At 36.7% G+C, this 19,301-nt stretch overlaps 1 protein-coding gene across 11 annotated transcripts in view; it reads left to right on the top strand.

Annotated features, from left to right (window-relative positions):
* Positions 1–19,301, top strand: part of R3HDM1 (R3H domain containing 1) — a 108,131-nt gene that overhangs the window by 22,448 nt on the left and 66,382 nt on the right. For 7 of the 11 annotated variants that reach the window (XM_010586340.3, XM_023543003.2, XM_003405861.4 and 4 more), the window contains 9 exons: positions 4,262–4,321; positions 4,405–4,545; positions 8,073–8,181; positions 8,271–8,366; positions 10,682–10,719; positions 10,798–10,848; positions 10,961–11,187; positions 13,531–13,785; positions 17,047–17,198. In XM_010586340.3, the coding sequence (XP_010584642.2) occupies positions 4,262–4,321; positions 4,405–4,545; positions 8,073–8,181; positions 8,271–8,366; positions 10,682–10,719; positions 10,798–10,848; positions 10,961–11,187; positions 13,531–13,785; positions 17,047–17,198 (1,129 nt within the window). Of the gene's footprint in view, positions 1–4,261; positions 4,322–4,404; positions 4,546–6,160; positions 6,294–8,072; positions 8,182–8,270; positions 8,367–10,681; positions 10,720–10,797; positions 10,849–10,960; positions 11,188–13,530; positions 13,786–17,046; positions 17,199–19,301 lie in introns of those variants that run through there. The other 4 variants (XM_010586342.3, XM_010586341.3, XM_023543005.2 and 1 more) reach the window with 3 other exon arrangements.

Genomic DNA, 19,301 nt, shown 5'->3' with positions numbered 1-19,301 from the left:
ATCTTTTTTTATCTGTTACAAAAATGTGACCAAGGTCATAGGGAACATTGAGAAAGGGGTGGTCAGAGAGAAGCATTGTGTTTTTTTTATTTGCCACTAGCATGCCAGAGGCACACACTCTCTCTAAAGTCAGTTCTGCTATAAAAGATTTGTTGCACCTTCATTTTAACTTCAGGCAGTAGCTTATTGGTCAACTTGATTAAGATTCTTATTTTTATTATTTCTTCAATAATAGCATGTGTTGGTTAATTTTAAAGGTTATGTGGTAATTTCAATAATATATCTAGTCTTAAGTAGTTTTGATTCATGAGCTAAATGTTCATATGCCTTAGGAAAAGTCATTCATGATCCGTTAGTTGGAGACTTATATGTAGTTCTCTATAAAGAATTATTCATTTTTAACTTAAGAGCATGACCAAAATACCTAACCTCAATTACAAGAAAATTTGGAAGCTGGGACTAAGCTACAGTAGATAAAGGACAGGAGATATAAATCTTAAGACCTTAAGAAAGTTACCAGCCTTATTTTTCTAAAAAGTTCTACTAAAGGCAGAGGAGCTTAGTTTAAGTAATAAGTTGTCCAGATAATAGTAGAAAATCCTCTGTGACCCATAAATCTGCTTGTACCAAAGAATCTAAATTTCTGTCAATGGCTAGTAAAATTTTTGGATTTTCTTTTCTTTCATGGAGACAACAGAAATTCCTTTTCAACAGCACTACATTCACTAATGATTATCTCACATATGCTGTAACTGCTGTTTCGCTCTGAACATAGGAAACCAGTTTAAATGCACTGCATCAGGAACTCCCAATTTGTTAATACCTAAATGTAACCTCTTTGGTAATTTTCTGCAGGAACAATAGGATGGTGAATTCCTTTAGTTAATTGAGCAGCTGTGCATCTTCCTCTAGCACAGTCTGGTCTCAGACTTGGAGCATGAACCCTGCTTCGTTTTACCTTCCTACCCTTATTTTCCATTCATCCTTTTTTCTTATTGTTTAACTCCTGTTGACTAGTTTTTGTCACTATAAGTTACTTGCCTCAGATTTTTTTTCAATGGTAAGACCGTGTGTAAAATTTATCAGTAAAGTTACTGAAAATTATGTCATCTAAAGACAAACTGATCCCAAAAGGTTAAACGAAAAGAGATTCTTTCAGTTGAGTAAATAAATCCTTTTCGGGGAAAAGCCTTAAGAAGTAAAAATTCTTGTAAAAAGACCAGACTTAATGGTCTGACTGAGACTAGAAGGACTCCAGTGGTCATGGCCCCCAGACCTTCTGTTGGCCCAGGACAGGAACCATTCCCAAAGCCAACTCTTCAGATGGGGATTGGACTGGACAATGGGTTGAAGAGGGATGCTGGTGAGGAGTGAGCTTCTTGGATCAGGTGGACACTTGAGACTATATTGGCAACTCCTGCCTGGAGGGGAGATGGGAGGGTGGAGGGGGTTAGAAGCTGGCGAAATGGACACGAAAAGAGAGAGTGGAGGAAGGGACCAGGCTGTTTCACTAGGGGGGAGAGTAATTGGGAGTATGTAGCAAGGCGTATTTAAGTTTTTGTGTGAGAGACTGACTTGATTTGTAAACTTTCACTTAAAGCACAATAAAAATTAAAAAAAAAAAAAAAGTAAAAATTCTTCATCTTTCCCAAGAAATGTAAAGGAAAAAAAAGAATATTAAAAGGCTTCCGGAAGAAATTATTTGATTAATTTATTCCGTGCAGAATATACCTGTTGAGCCCCCTCTCTATACAAATAGCCCAATTAATTAACTATGTAATGATAAATATGCTGAATGCTATTAAAGAAAAATATGAAAGAAATATTCTAAGCAAGAATATAAGAGAGTGTTCTAGGCAAAAGGAAACAGCATGTTCAAGGAACTGGAGACAGGAAGGAGCTTGACATATAGAGGTAAGGCAGGGTGACAAGAGTTCTGTAAGGGGCAGGAAATGAGCCTGATGAGGTAGGTGATGACAGGATGATGCTTGCCTTGTAGGCCACATTACAGACGTTCAATTCCAGTCTAATAGCAGTCGGAAAGTCCTGATAAGGATTTAATCAAGGGAATGACATGTGGTCACATGCGTCTTTTTAAAAAATCATTATGAATGCTTCAGGCAGAATAGATTAGGAGGGAGCAGGGAGGACTCAGGGCTACCATATACAGCTATTATAGTAGTCGAGATAGAGATCCCGATTTCTTGGATCACCATGGTGGCAATAGATAATAGAAGAAAAATAGCTAGACAATGGGTAAAATTTGCCATACTACTTAACTGCATTAGGAGGGTAACAGGCCTAAAATCCTCATGCTTCCAGTATGATGTACTGGGTAGAAGGTGGTGCCACGTACGGAGATGGGTAATACTAAAAAAGAACCAAGTTTGGGGGCAAAAATGAATGTTGCTAGAATTTGAGTTAAAATGTAATCTTGTTTTCATATGAGCCCAAGAGATGAAAGGACCACATAAACCAGAGACTCATCTAGTTCTTCAGCCTGAGACCAGAAGAACTAGATGGTGCCTGGCTACCACTGATGACTGTTCTGACAGGGAACACAATAGAGGGTCCCTGATGGAGCAGGAGAAAAGTAGGGTGCAGAACTCAAATTCTAGCAGAAAGACCAGACTTAATGATCTGACTGAGACTGCAAGGACCCCAGAGGACTTGGCCCCCGGACTCTCTCTTAGCCCAAAACTAAAATCATTCCCGAAGCCAAGTCTTCAGACAAAAATTAGATTGGACTATAAGACATAAAATGATACTGGTGAGGAGTGAGCTTCTTGGCTCAAGTAGACACATGAGACTAAGTGGGCAGGTCCCGTCCAGAGGCAAGATGAGAAGGCAGAGGGGGACAGGAGCTGGTTGAATGGACACAGGAAATACAGAGTGGAGAGGAGGAGTGTGCTGTCACATAGGGAGAGCAACTAGGGTCACATAACAATGCATGTATAAGTTTTTGTATGAGAAGCTGACTTGAATTGTAAACGTCACTGAAAGCACAATTAAAAAGTAATCCTGTTTTCAGTTTTGAAATCACCAGGCAGGCATGTTTTTTCCTTGATTGTTCAACTCACTTTAGACTGTAAGGTCAAATATCTGTTGAGTGAATGATTGGGAAAAAAAAAAAGGTATTAGTCTTATGAAACTTCTTTTGCAATGCAGAGGGGGAATCAAACTCGAGGCTCAGCTATAGACTTTCAGACTACCTAAGCGTTTAAAAGGAGTCTACTATATAGTTTTTATTTTGGAGGGAAACACTGACTTCTCAGCTAAGTTCTCTTGATCTATCAAATTTGGGGAACAGAACTGAATGATCTGTGAATATAACTTCTAGGTTTAAGATCGTATTAGTTATGTTTTTTTACATGCACGTGAAATTTCCAGTGAATGCAGGAAAACTCTCCTGAGCCATGTTCTTGGCATGTAAGCAAGGAGGTCCTTTGGGGAGTGGTAACATTAATTTTGTTACAGTCTCCGAGCACTAAATAGGCCCCTAGTAGTCTGTAGGAGCACATGCAGGTACTCCCTAGAGTCATGATTTATTTTACATGTTGGAGGCCTTTGACTCATTTTGACTTTCATGAAGTCTCCAAAGTCTTAAAAAATAATAATAAAGAATTTGCAAAATGGATTGAAAAGTCCTCTCCTCCTGAATTAGAGTTAGTAATGTCATTTATACTTCTCTACCATAGTTCTTTCAACATGCTAGCATTGGATTCCCATAGGAGCATTCCTGTCATTACTAGCATTGCATATCCTTTAGAGTACTGTTTCTGTGGAGTTCAGCATGATAACAGTCATGAGCCTAACTGAAGATGTCTTTTCCTGCTACTGCTCCGATTTATTGAATGAGGAAGTAAAGACCAATATGCTCTTATCATCCGTATATTTACAGAGTAGGCTCCAGTATAGTGATACTTAGGAAATCAAAGTGCATCTGTTTTAAGGTTGACCACGTGCTGATAATGGTTGAAGTTGTGTGATAGGTACATTGAGGTTCATTACACTACTCTCAACGTTTGCGTATGTGTGAAAATGTCCATGATAAAGAGATAAACTAAAAAATACCATCCTTCATTCTTATAAAACATTACTTTTTTAGGAAGCATGTAAATATTGTAGCATCAATCTTGAGATGGTCCTCAATGTACAGTTTTTAGGAAAAAAAATTAGCCAAATAAATCAAAACCTGTAGACATTTATAATTATTTCAGTGTTAAGTTTTATATATATGAGTCTTCATATTTTGTTTCAGGGACAGAATGATGCTGCTGAAATTGGAACAAGAAATTTTAGATTTCATTGGTAATAATGAGTAAGTCCTGACATTTAACAGAAAAACAAATTGTCATCTCTGCCCTTCTTAAGTTACTAAGTTGGTTTTTCTTCTACTTCTAGGTCTCCACGTAAAAAATTTCCCCCAATGACTTCTTACCATAGGATGCTATTACACAGAGTAGCCGCTTACTTTGGATTAGACCACAATGTTGATCAGAGTGGGAAATCTGTCATAGTAAACAAAACTAGCAATACAAGAATGTAAGTGTCAAGAGATGTAGGTACATGTTATGTAACTGTAATAATACTTTTCTTTCTACAGCACCTTCCGTTTGAAGTTCTCCACATGTTTTAGCAACCTTATTGAGCTTCAAGATAACTTTATGTGATAGAACCAAAGCTACCCTTAGCTTACTAGGAAGAGAATGCACCAGCCTGGGCTCAAGACAGATGAATGAGGGCTATGGCACACGGTTTTAAAAAAAAAAAACCTCAGAGGACGTAATATCAGTGATGTTTAATGACCATGCTCTTATTTTTTTTTTAATTGATGTAATTTAGATAGCTATGGCCAGCCTCAGGCAGATTTTGTCACCATTTACTCATCTGTCAATTTACTGTTATTCCCTCCTGTTTTTGCTCCTTGCCTCCCACAAATCTCAAGAAGGTGTGACTGTTGGTTAATGCAATATTATCTATAACGTTGTGTCCTCCTCCTGGACTGTGTGTAATTTGCTGAGGAAGTTTTTTTAAAGGGGTAGGAGGAGCCTTTTCACTTTAAAAAGAAGTAACTATAGTGTTGATGAAATAAATAATCAGCACTGGTATTTAGGAGCAGAAGGCCCAATGCAAAGGCCCCTAAAGTTGTAACACACGTACAGCCAAACCACTTCAGCCTGTTTGTAAGGCTGGTCCTCATGCAGCTCGTTCAGACAGCTGAAATTTGTACTCTCGTGGTGATCTGCACCTCCAAAGAATTTTCTGTATTAATTTCATATGTGACAGCAACGAGTCTGTGGTAATGAGCACAGCACACTTCAGATGCCATTAGTAATGCTGTTCACTTCTCTGCCTTTCCAGAAGCCAGACATTTCTCGGGGGCTTGTCTGTGAACCAGTTAACTTGAACATTAAATTATGTCCCTTCTGTTTTAATGGCCTTTACCCTTACTTTTGCCATGTTGGAACTAAGTTGGGTGGTTCCCCCCCCGCCACTTTCAAATAGTCTTTTGTCAACGAAATAAATATATTGATGGAACCTAGTATTTTTAAATGATTGTTCCTACAACTGAAATAAATTAATGTAGGTAGATGTCTTTGAAAAGGATCCTCTTTTTCACATTACCAGAAAATGTGAACCTGATTTAATTTCCATCTGCCTATTCCTTTTAAAACATCCTCATCAAGTAGTACTGTGGGCTTTTCCCAGATTAGTTATATCATGCCTGGAGTAGCTGAGTGACCATTAACATATGCATTGAACTTGATTCATTTAACCAGTACCTTTCAACATTGCTCAAAGCTGCTGGATACCCAGGCACATGTATATTAGCAGGCATTTTTGGCTAACATTTCGACTGGGGACTCTCTAAGGTTTTCAATACAGTGTAACGTCAGTAATTTGAATGCTATGAATGATGTCAGAAGGCTTTAGGGTTCTCCTTATTAAGGTAATCAAAAGTTTAGCTAATGAGAGATGCTGTCATGTACTTAATGAAGTATGGGTCCATAACATAATTATAACTGACATTTCGGATCATTGAAGTTACACTGTATTCTTATTTCATATCTTCTGGGATATAAAGAAGGTTGTAAATCGGAAAACCTTAGAGATCTGCTCCACACTGAATAAAAACAAACTTGCCTTTTCCTCATAGGCAGATTACCCGCTCCAGCCTTGAACCAGTGGTGTTGTGGATGTCAACAACCCGGTGTCCACTGGGCTGTCTCAATGGAGCGGGGAGTTGGCGATTGCAGGGCAGTAAATTCAGGCATCTATAAAAGAAAGAGGTAAGACAGTCTTAAGGTTAGCCGAAATGCCTGCTAATGCCATTTGGTGTGGGAATCCAGCTGCTCTTAGAAAAGTTGCCAGGCCCTTGGTTAAACCTTGTAGCTCACTTTGGAATGACACAGCCACTCACCCCAGTACAAACTCTGAGAAGATGTGCCTTTGACCAGAAACAAAATTAGTTGATACACATAAGCTGTGCAATTGAGTAACCTAAAATAACATATTGACATTATCAGAACTAAACAATCTTCTAAACTCCTAAAGAAAGCAGTCTCTTTCTCAGTTTGGTCGTGAAGCTGTTTTTTTTTTTCTCTCTCTCCTTTACTTTAGGTGTATAGCTTTTTATGGAGATATGCTGTTTAACTGATCTGTTTTAAAGTAAAGATTTCTTTAGCTTGCTTAGATAATTCTTATTTTAAAATCTATTTGCATAATTTGGCAGGAGACAGATACAGTACTTTGTTAAAAATTCACTAAGCTTAAAACAAATATTTAGCAGTGGGCACTATACGTAATGAAATGTCTGGTCTTAGTTTGCTGAAAATGTCATTACTCCAGTTTGGTTCTGAAATTTACTTAGGGTATACATATATTTGAACCATATTTTAAAAAATAAATAACATAAACTAGGGGTTCTATTAGACTTTCCTTATAGCCTCTAAATATATTTTTATATATCCTGTATTTCGAAAGAGTAATTCCACTTTTACAACAGGATGATGTTACGTCATAGGAATGTTGAATGAGTTAATTTGCTGAAGCTGAGAATATATTTTAGGAGGTGAAATTCTGTATAATTGTAATATCCCAAGGGCTAAAACCAAACTCAGTAAACTTGCAACGTAGAGGAAATCAGCTATAAAGCGTATTGTTAAGATTTCATAATCAGTACTTGAGGCCTCAACTTTAACTACAAAAAAAGAATTTCTCTTTTCTAATCTATTCCACTTAATACAGAACAAAGCTGTGCCCTGCTACAACTGAGAATTATTGGTAACTTGGATGCATTTAGAACTAGTCTCTAATTCGAATATTTAGTAACCACAAAATATTTTATTACTTTCAATTATATAAGACCAAACCAGCTGCTATGTCTGTATGACATATAATATATGCACTACACTTCCTTGTCCCAGAATTTTTTCTTAGATTTAGAGGAGGCAAAAGAAAGAGACTTTGAGTCTGACAGACCTGGGCTCCCATTATTCAGTCATGTACTTGCCCTGCGACCCTGCAGTGTTGCTTAAGCCACTTGAAACTCAGCTTTCTCAATATTCATAATAAAGACAAAGTTCTGCTGAGTGTTTACTGTTCTAAGTGCTGTACATGTATTGATTCATTTCATCTTCAGAACAACTCTATGAAGTAAAAAAAAAAAACCAAACCTGTTGCCATTAAGTCGATTTTGACTCATAGTGACCTCTCTGAAGTAGGTACATTATAATTCCATTTTACTGATGAGGAAACTGGGAAATTGAAAGATTAAGTCAATTGTGCAAAGCTGAAAGCAAGTAAGTGGTAAAACTGGACTTTTGAACCCAAGCAATCTAACTCAAGAGCCCACACTGTATTTGATACTGTCTCTGAAATATAATGTGGGGTAGTTAGGCGAACAACCCTGTGCACTCATTTATGTATTAAATGAGATAACATAATTATCTATTAATGGCACTAACAAATGGTAGCTTTTAGTATTTTTTATAAAATGTAACTGTTATGTTTATATTTCCTGTTAATACTGTATATTATCTTTTTTCTTCCTTTGGGCTTTTTTTTAGACCTGATAAGAAATTTAATGAACATATTAAGGATGATAAAGGTGAAGACTTTCAGAAACGATACATCCTCAAGAGAGATAACTCTAGCTTTGACAAAGATGATAACCAGGTAATGCAGAACAATTAGATCATTTATATAGGTGCAGGACTGTACCAGTAATTCATCTTCCCCAGATTTAATTGTCCTCTTTTCTTTAGATGAGAATACGATTGAAAGATGACAGAAGAAGCAAATCTATAGAAGAAAGAGAAGAAGAGTACCAGAGAGCTAGAGATCGAATATTTTCCCAAGATGTATGTACTAAATTATATTTAGATTTTCATATTAGAATTATGCTAATTGCATTATAGCATTTCACTCCCTCTTTAATCAACTGATCACATTTATTTTTAACCATATTTGTTAATGTAAAAGCTCACCTTTCAGAAATATCGAGATCTGTCTTGTTTGTTGTGGTTTTTTGTTGTGGATCTTGTTAGCATTAATAATTTAGTAGTTTACAAAATGCTACACTGCAACAGTTGTATAAAATTTTACAAAGTTGAAGCATACTACAGGGGTCATTGAAAGAATATTGAAATGAGTCTATAATCTACATGATTTTTCTTTCAGATTTCTGACAAATTTTTTCAATTTTTAGAACATTGGCCACTGTCTACAAAAGCATGTACTTTAAACCCTTCTTGTTAGTGGACTTCCCTTTATGATTTGTTTCTTCTTTTAAAGTTAATTGGTTTTTTAGAGTAATATTTGTTTACCACTTTATAAGTAATTATATGAAGGAAGCCTTTTGAATGTCTAATTATTTTATGCTTATACCAAAAGAGAATTAATTTGCTGTTCTTTGCTGTACTAAACCCAGTATTTATTATTCAGGGATTTACGAATGTATTGAATGTGTGTTAACACTGCCACAGACAGATACCTCCTTTGTATTAAAAAACAAAAACTAAGTAACATTAAAATGGAGACCACCAGTTAAGAATTTATAACATTCATTCAACCAGTCATCTTGAGCACCTATAGTAGGTGCTATACTGGACACTAGAGAACATATCCATGGACCGTTATTATTTATGCCCAGAACAACCTTACGTGGTAGATGCTATCGTTGTTTCTATTTTACAGATGAGGAAACCAAGATTCCAGGAGGCTAACTAGTGAAAAGGTTACACAGATAAGATGCTGACCTCAGAGCCTAAACTAGACATATTCTCATCACTATAGAATAGACAGGATCTCTGCCCTTGATAGTCAAGCGATGACAATATGGTATGTGATTTGTATAACAGTAGAGGTGTGAGGGAATAATAGGGGACATAGCAGAGAAGCACTGCAAACTAAGGGACATGGCAGAGAAGTCCTGCGGAATTGGGTTGGAGGGGAGCTAGCACCTTGGAGGAGACCCAGAGGAGTGAAGAGCTCCAAGTAGAAGGACAGTATCTGCAGAGGCCCAGAGGTAAAGGAAAACTTGACACCTGTGAGGAACTGAACGATTCAGAGTAGCTAGATTCTAGCTTGGGTGCACAGGAAGTGAAGAAAGTTTATAGATTAGAGTTGTAAACAGGGACCAGATGAGGTGGCTGGACTTTTGGCTAGAGCACAAATTAACCAACTGTCTCTGTGAGGGGCCAGATAGTAAATATCTTCAGCTTTTCAAGCCATACACTCTCTATTGCAGCTACTCAACTTTACCCATTTAGTATGAAAGCAGCCATGGAAATATGTAAAGGAATGGGCTGGCTGTTTTCCAATCAAACTTTATTTGCAAAACAGGTGGCCAGCCATAGTTGACTGACCCCTATGGTAGAGCGTCAGGGAGCCATTAAGGAGGGAAGAGGCATGATTGGATTAACATTTTAGAGAGATTGCTTGGCTTCCATTGTATAAAAATAGGTGAAACGGGCAAACACTGGTAGCTGGAAAACTAGTTAGAAGACTGTTGTCATAATCCTAATAAAAACGATGGCTGACTGATCTAGGTTAATAGTGCTAGAGGAGCTGGACTGGAAACTCCATTAAGGCATAGCTGCTTGTTTACTGCTATATTCACAGCCATAGCAGCAGTGATCAAATATTTGTTGAGTAAATGAGATGGAATCTGCTGAATGGTGTATACCTTGATTTTATGATAATGAAATGGATTCCCTTGTTTAGAAGTGAATATTTGAATTTCAAATTAATGTGGACCACAAAGTGGATGACTTCAAGATGTGTATCTGTTAAAAACAAGCATAGTGTCTTCAAGCCAAACAAAAATTCCATTATCATTTATTTGTGTACTCTTATCATCACTTTGGAAGCCCTGGTGGCATAGTGGCTAAGTGCTATGGCTGCTAACCAAAAGGTCAGCAGTTTGAATCCACCAGGCACTCCTTGGAAACTGTAGGGCAGTTCTGCTTTGTCCTGTAGGGTCACTATGAGTCGGAATCAACTTGACGGCAACAAGGTTTGGTTTTCTTTGGTTTATCATCATTTTGGTTTTTGTTTTTTGGAGGGGGGCATGGTTCTTAAATATTAAATATGTTGATTTTTTGTTGTTACTGGTTTACAGATGGTGTTACATAGTTAACAAAAGCTCAACTTTTTCTCTGTTCTTTCTTTCTAGTCCCTGTGTTCCCAAGAGAATTATATTATTGACAAAAGGTGAGAGGATTTTTAACATTTGGTAACTTTCTGACTGATGCTAATAAAAATAAAAATATCTTATTAAAATGTCAACAGAATCCAAGACGAGGATGCTAATAGCACCCAGCAGAGGCGCCAGATATTTAGGTATTAGAAGCATGTTTTCCACCCAGTTTTGAAAAATTGAAGCATTTCTTCTTTATTCTTTCTCCTCCCCTCCCCCCCATTAGCTTTTCAATATTTTGTTTCTGAATTACAGAGTTAATAAAGATGCTTCAGGGAGATCAGCAAATAGCCATCAAAGCAGCACTGAGAACGAGCTGAAGTACTCTGAGCCACGGCCCTGGAGCAGCACAGACTCCGACAGCTCTCTCCGAAACCTAAAGCCTGCTGTCACCAAAGCCAGCAGCTTCAGCGGAATTTCAGTCCTGACAAGAGGTGATAGTTCTGGAAGCAGCAAGAGCATAGGCAGGCTTTCAAAAACAGGTAGTTTTTGGAAAAAAAATATTAGTTTTCTTAACGTTCATGTCTTAGCTTTTATTTTTATCGTATGACTTCTAATTATCCTAAAACGTAAAATTCCTACTAGCAGTGCATTGAGCTCCTCCAAAGTGTTTAAGGGGTAACATGTTTATTGGCCATTAGGATTCATTCTCTGTCCTGGAGACAGATTTACAAACATTGATTAAAACAAAAATTTTTCTCTATTGTGACATAAACTTAAGCAGGTTCGTTCAGTGAAATGTCGTCTCTTCTTTGAGTACCCAGAAAACCAAAAACCAAACCCACTCACTGCCTTCGAGTCGATTCTGACTCATAGCAACCCTGTAGGACAGGGTAGAATCACCCCATAGGGTTTCCAAGGAGCACCTGGTGGATTAAAACTGCCGACCTTTTGGTTAGCACCCATAGCTCTTAACCACTATGCCACCAGGGTTTCCTGAGTACCCAGGGGTCGCAGGAAATTCTTTCTTGCTTATTTATAGCTGGATGGCATGGTTTCTCACCCTAGAATTTTACCTAAACCATTAAAAAAATTAATACTATTCATTATTATTTACATTTTTTCATGATAAAGTCCTTCATTTTCCATTCAGAAAATGAATAGAATTGCAGAGGTGTTTTTGAGGAATTTAAAAACCAAAGAAAAAATACAATGTAATTATTATAAGTGACTGGAAATTTCAGTAATATTCTCATTCTCCTCGATTCTTTGTTTTTAGAGTACATTGGCTCAAAATATTTTTCTTTCACTAACTGGTTTCAGTACTTCCACTGACTGGCTTCAGTACAGAAGAATTTTACCTCATTTTTGGGATCTTTGCAGATCATTCTTTTTCTCCCAAAATAACCATGAAAGTCAACAGAAATGGTTTTCTATCCTTAGCCTATTTGCATTAGGCTAGACGTCTGTATTTTACAGATAAGTGTTGAAGCCAGAGATTTGTATTCGAGGTAACAGAATTTTTTTAATGCCTGACTATAGTCAGTGCTTTAAGTTGTTAAGCCTTGTGAATAGAAATTATCACCTTTTTAACTTACAACATGGCTATTAAAAATGTCTTAGTGTGTATGATAGGATATTGTTAAAGATAGGTAAACTTTCTGAATATAAGAAACTTGCATATGTTCAAAATAAGTATTTATCTGAAAAATGGCTACTTGGTCATCATAATCAAATAAATAACTACTCAGATATGAGAAAGTCATTTAGATACATTGCTGATTTGAAACATTATAAGGACATGTACTACTTTTTTATACTCTGTATTATCTTTAGAGATGAAAAGAATATTTAACATTTCTTTAAATGGGAAAAAATATTTTTTTAAATGTCTAAGGTAAGTCGATATGGTTCTTGTCAATAGTCATTTTGGCACAACTTAAAATGGAAGCTATTCTTCAGAAGGCAATCTATATAGTATATCAGATTTGTTTATTTCCATCATTAAAGATTAATTCTACATCCCAGAGTCAACTCATTTATTCAGAAGCTAATTAACCATATGTTCATTGTGCCTATCTTCTCCTTTCTTGCATTGTCCCATTGTCCACCTTTAGTCATTATGCTGAAAATCAGTGGCATTTTTGGTCTCTGTTTAATAGAAAATGCAGTAGATTTCAATTATGCAGTCAGTTAAAAATTAATCATCAAATTAGTTTATTAAGTGCTGTGAGAAACAGATTTTAAGTTAATGCTAATATACGGACATGGAGTATCTTTCATGTTATCTCTGTCACCTGATACGATAAAAATGGAAAGTTGACTTTATACTACAGAAATATGCTATGGTTGTAAGCTGAGAGAAGAAATTCTGCAGTGAAACTTGACAGTTATTTCTCTTAATAGAGAAGTTATCATTCCTGTTATTTCCTACACTACCCTAAATCTTTCTGTGTTGTTATAGATCAAGGGGCTCTGATATAAAAGGTTTTGGGCATTTGAATGGGCTAAATTCTTATTCCTGGGGAGAACTGTAATCTGTATATTCCTAGGTGTTAATCTAAAAGGTAAAATGTACATAGCTTTGTCATTTTGGGAATGTGGGTGATTGCTTTTTTGTGGCTGTCTGTGGCTGGTGTTATTACAAATGGCTTAAGTTGCATGCTTTGGCTATGAGTTCTCTGACAACTTTTGTGATGAGTTTGCTGTATCATACTTGTTCATGGTGGGTAGGGGAAGTAAAATTGCACAGTAAATCAAAAATAACCAATGCTTTTATGTGGTAACTGCATGTTACGCAATGTGAATTTTACTGTTATATTTTTAAAACGTGCTGCCTTTTTATATGAGGTTTAAAAAATCCATTTTTCATTACTCCTCCCTAGGTTCTGAGTCTTCTGGTAGTGTAGGGTCATCTACGGGCTCTCTTTCTCACATCCAGCAGCCTCTTCCAGGTACAGCTCTCAGCCAGTCTTCTCATGGCGCACCTGTCGTCTATCCAACTGTCAGCACTCATAGTTCTCTTTCCTTTGACGGTGGCCTAAATGGGCAAGTTGCATCTCCTAGCACTAGCTTCTTTTTGCTTCCCTTGGAAGCGGCAGGCATACCACCTGGCAGTATTCTGATCAACCCACAAACAGGTTGGTATCCAAAGATGTTATTTCACTTGAGAAATCAGAACTTACCTGAAAATTAAAGGATACTTATTAAATGTATTGTCTGTATATGTGTTGTCAGCTTTTTATTTGTCATGAATAATTAGCATTTTCCCTAGAACTTTAATGAAAACATGCTAGAAAATCTTAAAACACATATTTATACCTGAAAGCATTTTTCTCGTTTGTGTCATCTCTGACATCTTCTAGGCCAGGTAATGGCCTAACTGACCAAAGAATAATTCATTTTTTAGAAACAAGGTACAAAAAACTTACTTGATGCAATGATTTTGTCCAGGGGAAAATAATATGTATTTTAGGAAGAAGGAGAAACTAAACAGCTCTTAGTCCTGATACAACAAAGTGGAAAAAACCTATTATTAATTGTCCTTCTGGATATAATAATTGTTTTCTACTGAGGAAAAGCTAAAGAACATATGATAAGAAAGTAAATCTAGTCATTATGATTAATATTAACAACACATTCTTTGCAGTTAGCTAATAATAATTTACATACATTTATTGAACATTCACTACTTGCCATGTGCTGTGTTAGGTGCTTTGAATGTGTTATTTATAATCTTTATCACAACACTGATAGGTAGGTGAACTCTAGTTTTACAGATAAGGAAACTAAGCCTCAGAAGATTAAGAAACCACAATCATAATATACTTCACTATGTAGATTGGCAAAAATTATTTACATAGAGATGACATGATCTTTTAAGAGTTCATAAGTCTCAGTCTATATTCAAAATAAAACCGCTCAGTCATTTGGTAAGACAATGAAAGCAGTCTCAGATACTTTGATAACTTCCTTAAAAAGAGATAAAATGTTTTTGGTCACATTATAATGGCAGATGCTGGATGAGGTAGATAGAAGTAGGTATGTCACAGTCTGTGAGTGCCCCTGGCTTTTCCTTTGCTTGTAGTAGAGAAAACCATGACTTCTGTTTACCTTCAGGTTTCACTCATATCTTTTTTTTTTGAAGAAAAAGTATTTGAACAGTTGTTTCTAAATATAAGAATTGTATTAGCATAAATAACTGATTTTTCAGAAATTAATCCATTTTTTGCTTAACAACAATTATTTTCTCATCCTTTGGGTCTATTGTGTTACTAACCTGTTTCTCTGGAACAGTATATAAGATGATTTAATATTATTATACTTCCTAGTTCTTTTAAAAAAGAAAACAGTTAATATGTTCTTGAGCATGAAAGATTCAATTGAGTAGCTGATCAAACTTAAATCAGATTGTATTCTAAATTTCAGATGAGTCCAAAATGATCTTCTTGGTTTTTTTGGGGACAGCGTATAACATAACTTCTTCAGACAGCTTTTAAATTAGTTTTAACACTGCTTTCAAATCTACAGTACCTTTTTATTTAATTTCAAAATTATTTAAAAATCAGCAAATACCTAGCCTGACTTGTTTTTATTTATCTCTAGCCATCCACCAGGTGCTCCTTGGAAACTCTGTGGGGCAGTTCTTCTCTGCCCTATAGTGTCGCTATGAGTGGGAGTCGACTCGATGGCAATAGGTTTGGGTTTGGATTTTATAACCATCACATAAATTGTCAGGAGACTAATTAAAGAAAACAGTTTTACCTTGAAGGACTTTTCCCGCTTGATTGCAATAGTGTAGCCTTAAGGAGCTCTGGTGGTGCAGTGATTAAGCATTTGGCTGCTAACCCAAAGGTTCGTGGTTCGAACCCACTCATTGGCTCCAAGGGCGAAAGACCTGGCAGTCTGCTTCTGTAAAGATCAAAACCCAAGCCAAACCCATTGCCATCGAGTCAATTCCAACTCACAGTGACCCTATAGGACAGAGTAGAACTGCCCCATAGGGTTTCCAAGGCTGTAATCTTTACGGAAGCAGATTGTCACATCTTTGTCCCATGGGGCGGCTGGTGGGTTTGAACCGCCCACCTTTTGAATAGCAGCTGAACACTTAACCACTGCACCACCAGGGCTCCTTTCAGTAAAGATTACGGCCTAGAAAACCCTATGGGCTAGTTCTACTCTGTCACATAGGGTTGCTATGAGTCGAAATCGACTCAGCAACACCTAACAGCAACAACACAGTCTTCCTTCCCAAATATTATTTTATCATATGTCCTAACTTTCCTCAGGGGAGGGAATGGAGAAGGGTTTGCCATGGAAGAAAGAACATTTTGAAGGCAATTTAAGAAACCATTATTCAGCCAAATTTCACTGTGTCCCTCTGTATTTTTGTCATTCTAAATGGGTACCAGAGTCAGTGGATAGGTTACTTCACATAGTTCTTTCTTTTTAATAATCCGGTGTATAATAAGGAAAAATACTAATCTTTGAATTTATATCTGCGTTGAAAAAAAGTCTGGAAGAAAATATCCAAAATGTAAGCAATAAGATGATGGGGGATTTTTATTTTCTTTTGGTTTGTATTTTTGGGTTATTTTCCTAAAATAAAAAATGTTACCTTTTATAATTAAAAAGAATTGTTCATAATGTATGTGTATATATAGAAAGTAAAAGTTATTTTACTTAGTTACTTATAATATGCACCTTTTCCCCCATGATTAATAAGCCATAGGAACAGATCCTCAAAATCACTACTAAATTTCTGTTTTGTGAACCAAACTCACTGGAATTAAAAGAAAATTATTTTGTAAAAGTATTTAGAATTAAAAAAGTAATCATAACTTTTCAGAAATTAAAAATTATAAAATGAGGACGCTACCATCCAGTTCACAATTTGAAGTGTGAAGCTATCGTTTCAATTTTTGTCTAGTTTTATTATTTAAATATATGTATGTGGCCTGTAAATTTGATATTTCCCACTACCTAATAGAGAATAATTAATAATTTCCCACAATCTTGAAGTCATGTACTTTACGTTTAAACCAAAATGTGTTACAGTATTACCGGACCACAATTCAGTAACTGAATCCCTTGGGCAAAACGCATTTCGGAATTTGGAGGTCATCATATTTTAGGCAAATTTTCTATATTATAAAATAACCTCAGTACAATTTGGGAAGCACCAGCATTATCAAACACTGCAACAAAACATTTGAATATTTACTCTGAGTTTGAAAATGAAAGACTGTTAATGCCTTAGATCAGGCTCTGATTCCCAACTTAAGAAAATCTTTAGGTGTGGAAAGGATTTTGGACATGTGTTATAAATTGTTCGTAGAATGACGTATTTCCTTTTCAATCTCTGTTGTAAATGATTTTTTCCTCCTTTTTAAATTTTTCAGGTCAACCCTTCATAAACCCAGATGGGAGTCCAGTTGTGTATAATCCCCCTATGACTCAACAACCAATCAGAACCCAAGTGCCTGGACCTCCACAGCCACCTCTGCCACCCCCACCTCCTCAACAGCAAGCAGCTAATCACATTTTCTCACAGGTGCACATATCCATGATTACATAATGCTAAGTTCACCTGCCTTGGCAGATTGGGGACTAAATTCAGTAATTATAATTAAGATAGCCGAAGCAGGTATCTCTTAGAACTTTAATATTCTGCCACCAGTGATGTCCCACTCATTACTCACAGGGAGAGAGGTAAACTTCAAGGGCTTTTCAGCTAATAAATACTGAATATGTATTGGAAAGAAGGGAATTTTTTTGTCTCATGAGCCTATTTGTTGAGTATTTTATCCCTATTTCACAACAGCAGGAAGTAGAGGGGAGGAGAGACTAAAGCACAACTCAGAGAGTTCATTGTCCCAGCAAGCAGGGTGAGCTGTTTTAATATTCAGCAGATCAAGCAGTTATAAGAAACTGAAGTGGGTTGCTCTAGTTCTGCAGGGTACTGTCCATCCACCACCCTGTGAGAGATAGAAAACAAAACCAAACCCATTGCCGTCGAGTCAGTTCCAACTCATAGCAACCCTATAGGGCAGAGTAGAACTGCAAGGGTTTTCCACATGACACTTTGGGAGACAGTAATTCATACCCTTGATGCTAGTAGTACTTTCCTTCTTTTATCCCCCAGCAGACTAAAGACTGTCAGGGTTATCTGACGTCTATATAGTAAGTCAGGTTGTCTGAAGAAAGTTAGGTCCTAATGGTTGACTGGCTTAATAACACATGGAGCCTGGTGGTACAGTGGCTAAGCGCTTGGCTGTTAAGTGAAAGGTCGGTGGTTTGACTCTCCCAGCTGTTCCACGGGAAAAAGATGTGGCAGTCTGCTTCCGTAAAGATTTACAGCCTTGGAAATCCTATGGGGCAATTTTACTGTACCCTATAGGGTCACTATGAGTCAGAATTCGACTCAACAGCAGTGGGTAATTGGAGCGTGTATTTTGAAGTCCTAAAGCTATTACACCTCATTTAGTGTGATACATTCTGCCATCCATTAGGAAGCTTGCTAATTTCTAGTCCAGAGTTTTCTGAGGAACCAAAGGCTACTCTACCTATTTTTCAGCGTTTCCTAGGGTCGCTATGGGTCGGAATCGACTTGACGGCACGGGGCGGGGTTGGGGGGGTTCCCTTTTTTTAGTGCTTTTACTTTAATTTTTTTTTTTTTTTTGCTGGATTCTAAGCTAATTTAAGCGTTTTATTCTTTAGAAGTCATTGTGTTAATTTTGTAGTATGCGTTTTTTATTTATTTTGTGTGTGTGTGTGTGTCATAAGAACTTCATATGTAGATTGCACCCTAACAATATATTAGTTTATTTTGCATTTTAAATGCATTCTCTTTAGAGATAATCATCCAGAAGGAGATTCATGATTATACATTTTAACCAGCATTAAGCTTTTTTGTAGGGTAAGATTGCCTGGGCTCCTCCACTGTTTCCTTACATGGCTGTCTACAGGTCACTCACCTTTACTCAACCCGGCTGCCATGTGTAATGTGGAGTGTGATAGTCTTTAAGCCAGTATGTAGATTGTAATAAACGATGTAAATGTTAAGATTGGGAAATTAAATCGATGCCAACGTTAGCATATAGATGCCCAGCCGCACTCCCCAAGATTTAGAAATGATTGAAACGTTTCTCATTTTTAAAACGTCTGTTTTTTGAAAGAGTGCCCTGGAGAACATAGAACTTTTTTTTCCTGAAGTGCAGAAGTATTTCACTGCATTTTCACAGTCAAAAATTTCTAAGTTTCTCAGCTCCTAACATGTACTTTCATAACCAAAATGTTTAGTTATAAGGAGAATGTGTTTCATCTTCCTGCATGAGAGATACGCTCCCGTGTGTGTCTGTGGGTACGTGTGTGGTGCTCTGAGGCTATTACTCTAAATGGTACCCACGGTACTGTCTGATAATAAGAGCAAATGAAGTTTTTCTTTATTGTTTAGTGTTATATGGCTAAATAGGCAACCCCTTCATAAAACCAGGAAGTAAGGATAAGTAGGTTTGCTTTTACTGTCTTAACCCAGGAGTCATGCTTAGATAATAGTACTTGAAATGCCTGAGTTACCTACTTTAATTAATCTGTAATAAAGAAGTACCTTTATCCCAAAAAATTCTTATGCTTAGGTAATAAACTTAGGCATTAG

This window comes from Loxodonta africana, chromosome 6, assembly GCF_030014295.1.
Source record: "Loxodonta africana isolate mLoxAfr1 chromosome 6, mLoxAfr1.hap2, whole genome shotgun sequence".
In the NCBI taxonomy this organism is placed as follows: Eukaryota; Metazoa; Chordata; class Mammalia; order Proboscidea; family Elephantidae; genus Loxodonta; species Loxodonta africana.
The sequence above is the reverse complement of the archived record's forward strand: the minus strand, read 5'-3'. Positions and strand labels throughout refer to the sequence as shown.